At 39.2% G+C, this 6,778-nt stretch overlaps 1 protein-coding gene across 22 annotated transcripts in view; it reads left to right on the top strand.

Annotated features, from left to right (window-relative positions):
* The window catches only part of LOC108541881 (RNA binding protein fox-1 homolog 2), a 103,911-nt gene that overhangs the window by 24,712 nt on the left and 72,421 nt on the right, over positions 1-6,778 (top strand). For all 22 annotated transcript variants that reach the window (XM_017891632.1, XM_017891634.1, XM_017891630.1 and 19 more), the window contains one exon: positions 4,569-4,793. In XM_017891632.1, the coding sequence (XP_017747121.1) occupies positions 4,569-4,793 (225 nt within the window). The remainder of the gene's footprint in view (positions 1-4,568; positions 4,794-6,778) is intronic.

Genomic DNA, 6,778 nt, shown 5'->3' with positions numbered 1-6,778 from the left:
CCACCGCGCCCGGCCTGCCCAGCTAATTTTAAAAAAATTTTTGTAGAGATGGGATCCCACTGTGTTGCCTAGGCTGGTCTCACACTCCTGGGCTCAAGTGATCCTCTCTTCTCAGCCTCCAAAAGAGCTGGGATTACAGGCATGAGCCAGCACGCAGGGCCTTGTCATTATTTTCTAAACACTACAGCATAACAACTATTTACATAACATTTACATTGTAGCAGGTATTATAAGTAATCGAGAGATGATTTAAAGTATACAAGAGGATGTGTGTAAGTACGTTACATGCAAATACTATGCCATTTTATATAAAGGACTTGAGTATCCAAGGATTTTGTCATCTGTGGTGGGTGGGGGCTGGGAGGTTCCTGGAACCAATTACCTGCTGATACGAAGGGACAACTGCATATTTGAATTTAGAATGAAAACATTTAGCATGTTTCACATTGTACACCAAAAGACTGTATATAATGTGTATCGCCTCTGTTACTATCTGTGGTTTCAAAGAGAAAGACATCATTCTCAACTCAGAAATTAATAGTTACATTTGATTTTCACTCACAGCAGGTCAACAACTCTTAAAGCCTGTGTTTGTAAAACAGAAGGAAATTAAGTGCATAAAGCCCAAGCATGTAAATGTTCTTTTCTTTCCTAATGCTTCACCAGTTCTACCTTTCCATCCCTACACTCCAGTTTGATATCAACCCAAGATATCAACACTTGTTTCATTCTGTGTTGTTCCTTGTTATGCTCTCTAGCCCAACAAAGCAGCTTGCTGTAATGTGCGTGCACGTGACTTTCTATCTCAATCTTCCTCTATTTCATAAATGTTTAGCACTTCGTATTTATTATGTACCATGTGGGATTCTACATTGTACAGGACTGTCTCCACCCATCATAATGAGCCTTTTAATCCAATAGGGGAGTTAAAATACATATTTAGATTTGCTAAATATGAGACTTTAGATTTAAGTGTCTTGCAGGGGATGCAAGCTAAATGTTATAAGAATATAGGAAAGGAAGGAATTACTTTTAACTGGAAACGGAAGAAAGTTTATAGATTGCTAGGTTAGGGAAAAGAACTATTCTGTCTAACCTTGTGGACTAAAGAGAAAGCTAATAATTTCTTTTCTCAGATGAGATATACTTAAGCAGCTTAGACTCTGGTAATAGAAACAAAACATTTTTTATGTAAGTATAGATGTAAATTCATACCTAGAAATACTCATGTGAACTGTTATCTCATAGTTTGCTGAAGGCTGTTGTACTTCTGAGCATAGAACTTTGGAATTTTAATAGAAATCTGGAAATTTAGAAGCCTGGAAATTACATAGAAATCTGAAACCATTTAACATTTTTAATAATGTATACTTGGGGAAATATTCAGACATTGCAGGATATATGAGAGAAGATGTTGAATCACTCCTATCCCAATTTCATTCCCTTAGTATATGAACAATTGTTGTTACACTTTTAACAAAAATTTTAAGAGAAATTTCTGTAAGTAACAAAATAGTCCACTAAGAATTTCTTCTTGACCTCTTAACGGAGGTTATATTACCCCTCTAGGAAAACAGTACCTCTGCCTGGCTTGCATTTCTGTAAAACGCCTAGTGCCTAGGCTACAAGTGGATCTCAGGAAATGTTTTTACCTTTCTCCCCGTCTCCCAATGCTAATTGATGTGTTTATTCAGTTGACTGAGTCAGCCCTGTTGAGAATACCCCTGTGGGAGAATTCATACTGTGTACTTGTGTGCCAGAGTCTCATTCCCAGCAGACTGAGGTGGAGAATGGAGGCTGGAGTAAAACAAGGAGGCTGAGAGGAACAGTGTCAGAGCAAGAGAAAGTCCCCTTGGACTTGTTAATCCTAACTTGAAAACTGTGTCTTTTAGCCTTTACCAGTTATTTAGTAGAACTTTTTTTGTGGATTCCTGTAAGATTATATTTATGCCTGAGTGGGCATAAGACCTTTGGTGCTCTTACTGTGTTTTGTTCACCAATCCACCTGAATTCCAATTCAGTTCTTTTTCATATCTGTCTTCAGGCCAGTAGATCCAGCGAGGGCTTCTGAAGCAGTATGTTTCATATGGCTAGATAGATACAGAGAGATAGAGCATTGAATAATTTGAAGAAGGGAGATAACTATTTTCTCTCTCTCTTCAGATGCCCAGAATAGCTATAAAGACATCATAAAAACTATCCTAACCTAGAAATAATGAAAAGAAGTTATATAGTGATGGGTGACAAAGATAGACTTTTTCCAAAAAAATTTAAAGTTTTCATAGCATATTTTCTGAGAACTAAAGAGAGGGATTTTTTATTTCTGTTTTTTGAGATGGTGTCTCGCTCACTCTGTTGCCTGGGCTAGAGTGCAGTGGTAGCGATGTCAGTTCACTCCTCTTCCTGAGTTCAAGCGATTCTCCTGCCTCAGCCTCTCAGATATCTGGGATTCAAGGCATTTGGCACCATGCTTGGCTAATTTTTATATTTTTAATAGAGATGGAGTTTCACCATGTTGCCCAGGCTGATATTGAACTCCTGACCTCAAGTGATCCGCCTGCCTCAGCCTCACAAGGTGCTGGGATTACAGACGTGAGCCACCACACCCAGCCTTTTTTTTTTTTTTTCCTTTTCTTAAGAGACAGGATCTTTCTGTTGCCCAAGCTAGAATGGTGCAATCATGGCTCACTGCAGTCTCCAACGCCTGGGCTCAAGCAATCCTCCTTTCTCAGCCTCACAAGAAGCTGGAACTACAGGCATGTACCACCATGCCCAGCTAATTTTTTAAAGTTTAGAAATGGTGTCTCTCTGTGTTGGCCAGGCTGATCTTGAACTCCTAGCCACAGGCAGTCCTTCCATCTTAGCCTCCCAAAGTGCTGGGATTACAGGGCATGAACCATTATGTCCAATAGCAGGAAAATTTTTATGTAAAGTAATTTTTTTAATTTTTATTTTTAATTTCTGTTACAGAATCTTCATTCCTGCCTTTACTAGTTTGAAAGGGCTGCCATAACAAAATATTACATAACAATATAGAAATGTATTTTCTCACCATTCTGGAGGCTAGAAGTGCAAGATTAGGGTGTCAGCTAGGTTGGTTTCTTCTGATGTCTTTTTCATTAGTTAGCCCGTAGATGGTCATGGTCTCTCTGTGTCTTCACGTGGGCCTCCCGCTGTATGTGTCTGTATCCACATTCCCTTTTCTTATAAGGATACCACTCCAGTTGGATTAAGGCCCACCCTTATGACATCACTTTAACTTAATTACCTTTTTTAAGACCCTATCTTTAAAAACAGTGACATTTTGAGGTACTGAGGGTTAGAACTTCAACATAGGGGTTGGGGAGGAGCACAACTCAGCCTATGACTCTGCCCCTTCCCACTGATAACTGTAATCAGTTCCTCACTTTTATCTAGACTGTGGCAGTCCCCATCCCCAATTCTCGTTTTTCTTTCACCACTATTATGTAAAGCAGTTTTTATTACCAAGTAGAAATGATTCTTGGACATTGGAGACAGCTGAATTTTGAAGTTGTTTAACTTAAATGGAAGAGAGTTACGAATTTTTGTTTCGAGGTAGGTCACTACCATTCTCTTAAGGGTAACACAGTAATTCAGTGTTTCAGAATATTGGCTTCCCCTTATTGATGATATATTTTTTGTCATTCTCTTTAATATTAAAAACAATACATTTGTGTAGGTTTTATTACAAAAGTAATATATGCTTGTTATTAGGAGCACAAGGAAACTTTTGGGGGTTTTGGATATATGTGTTGACTATCTTGATTGTGGTGATGATTTCATGAGAATATAAGTACATTTTTCAAAACTTACCAAATTGTATACTATAAATAAATAAGTGCTGTTTATCATATGACAGTTATATCACAATAAAACTGCTTAATTTTTTTGCTGATTTGATGACTAAAAACTTGGACTTACTTTGATGTTAATGTGAATTTTCATGACAGTTGGTGAGGTTGAGCATTTTTATTAGTTGTTTGTATTTCATTTTCAATGAACTGTTCAGATAGACACTTTGCCGCTTTTTCTCTTGGGATGTGTGTGTGTTTGCGTGTACATGTGTGTCTGTCTTGTCAACTTGGTTAACCCACTCTGGGACTAGTGATGATAACCCAGCATCTCTCTTACCTTTTGCTAATATTTTCTCCTAGTTGATTTTTCTTTTTTTGTTTTTTGTATTTTTTAGGGACAGGATCTCTCTCTGTTGCAGAGGCTGTAGTGGCTTGTGGTCCAAAGTGGGCTCTCCACCTACTTTTAATTTAAAGGAAAGATTTTTGACCCTTTGGCATCTAGTCCACTTTAATATGGTTGTGGGCCTGTCTAGTAACCACACATTAACAAAAGTGACGGTGTGTGTGTGTCTATCTCTGTCCACATACATACATCTATGTGTCTATATATAATAATATTTTCCCCAATCCTGGGTCATTCCATTTTACCTATGCAGTGAGAGAATATTCGGAGAATTCCATATATTCACTTTAAAAATAGTTACGTAACAAGGATTCAGAGTCACTTTTTCTTTTTCTCGTTGTTTGTTTTAGGGTAACCAGGAGCCAACAACAACTCCTGACGCAATGGTTCAGCCTTTTACTACCATCCCATTTCCACCACCTCCACAGAATGGAATTCCCACAGAGTATGGGGTGCCACACACTCAAGACTATGCCGGCCAGACCGGTGAGCATAACCTGACACTCTACGGAAGTACGCAGGCCCACGGGGAGCAGAGCAGCAACTCACCCAGCACACAAAATGGATCTCTTACGGTATGTAAACCATGAGGTGAAAAATAGAAGGATGCATGGCAATCTTATCAAAATTGTCACCTTGATTATACAACTAGAAAACTCTCGGAATTAATTTAGCATTTACACATGTTCTCATTTACACCTTCTCTCAGCAGCATTGTACACATTATCCTCGCTCCTCCTAGAAATACTTAGTCTCTTGGCTTTTCCAGCTCTACCAATTTTCCTGCCGAGCATTGGGTGTTCTGCCCCTGCCTCCTTCTCTGTTCAATTTTTAAATGGTGCAGTACTCCGTGTGTAGGTCCTGGAACCCCTTTTCTTCTTATTTTACATCCTTTCTCTATATAATTATACTATCAAACTCAGTTGCTGAAGCAAAACCTAGGAATATTCTTTCTCTCTCTCTCGCTCTTCCTTCCTTTCTTTCCTTTCTTCTGCACATCTAATTGATTAGCAAGTCTTGACAACCATAACTCGCTAACTACTTCATCCTCTTCTCCACATCTTATTGCTCTTCCACCAGATTGCTTGTGTTTGAATCTCAATATGGCCCCTACTATAAACTGTGTGCCCTTGGACCGGTTATTTAATCTCTCTCTGCTGTTGGTTCACTCTAAAATGAAGATAATCGTACCTACCTGAAGAGGCTGTTAGGAAATTTAAAAGGATTTATCGGCTGGGTGCGGTGGCTCAAGCCTGTAATCCCAGCACTTTGGGAGGCCGAGACGGGCGGATCACGAGGTCAGGAGATTGAGACCATCCTGGCTAACATGGTGAAACCCCATCTCTACTAAAAAATACAAAAAACTAGCCAGGCATGGTGGCGGGCGCCTGTAGTCCCAGCTACTCGGGAGGCTGAGGCAGGAGAATGGCATAAACCCGGGAGGCAGAGCTTGCAGTGAGCTGAGATCCGGCCACTGCACTCCAGCCTGGGCGACAGAGCGAGACTCCGTCTCAAAAAAAAAAAAAAGGATTTATCATCATCACCACTCTAGTCCAAACCTCATCACTTATTTCTGATATTACTGTTGCCTAGCTTATTTATCCTATACAAACCAGGAGCAAAGAAGAAACCACAGGAAAAAATGTAAAATGTCTTGAACGAAATAAAAACAAAAACAAAATAGATTCTATTTTATGGTATGCAGCTAAAGGGAAACTTTCTGTGTTTACAGTTTTAAACACAAAAGGAAGAAAATCTAACATCAATCACCCAAACTGCCATTAGGGGAGGCTGAGGCAGACAGATCACTTGAGGTCAGGAGTTTGAGACCAGCCTGGCCAACGTGGTGAAACCCCGTCTCTACTAAAAATAGAAAAATTAGCTGGGCGTGGTGATGTGCCTGTGTAACCCCAGCTACTCGGGAGGCTGAGGCCGGAGACTCGCTTGAACCCAAGAGGCAGAGGTTGCAGTGAACCGAGATTGCGCCACTGCACTCCAGCCTGGGCGACAGAGTGAGACTCCATCCCCCACTCCCAAAAAGCATACAAGTAGATTTTGCTTCTTGCTTCTTGCTTCTTCATCTGGTCTGAAAATTTCTATCTTTTTATTGGAACATTTAGTCAATCTGCATCTTAATATAATTATTAATGTAGGTAGATTTATGTCTGTCATTTTACTGTCTCATGCCTTTTATTGTTCCTTTGTTCCTTCTTGACTGATTCCTGTTACATAATTGTTGTACCTTTTACCTCCCTTTGTGATATTTTTTCATTAGTTATTTTTTGTTTGTGCTGGTGTTTCTTGTATTTTCTCAGTGCCTTCTCAAGGAATTACATCTTTGACTTATCACAACTTATTACTAATGGTTATGTGTGTGTGCACATGCATGTGTGTCTTATTCTGGTTAAATATAGCAGCCTAGGTCTAATATATCTTCATTCCCCACACTCTTTTGTGCTATTGTCATACATATTATGCCTGTATAGTTTAGATATATAACAATACACTATTATAATTATTACTTTAAACAATCTTACCTTTTTTTTTTTTTTTTTTTTTT

The sequence above is a fragment of the Rhinopithecus bieti genome, unplaced genomic scaffold (assembly GCF_001698545.2).
Source record: "Rhinopithecus bieti isolate Rb0 unplaced genomic scaffold, ASM169854v2 scaffold_21866, whole genome shotgun sequence".
Classification (NCBI taxonomy): domain Eukaryota; kingdom Metazoa; phylum Chordata; class Mammalia; order Primates; family Cercopithecidae; genus Rhinopithecus; species Rhinopithecus bieti.
The sequence above is the reverse complement of the archived record's forward strand: the minus strand, read 5'-3'. Positions and strand labels throughout refer to the sequence as shown.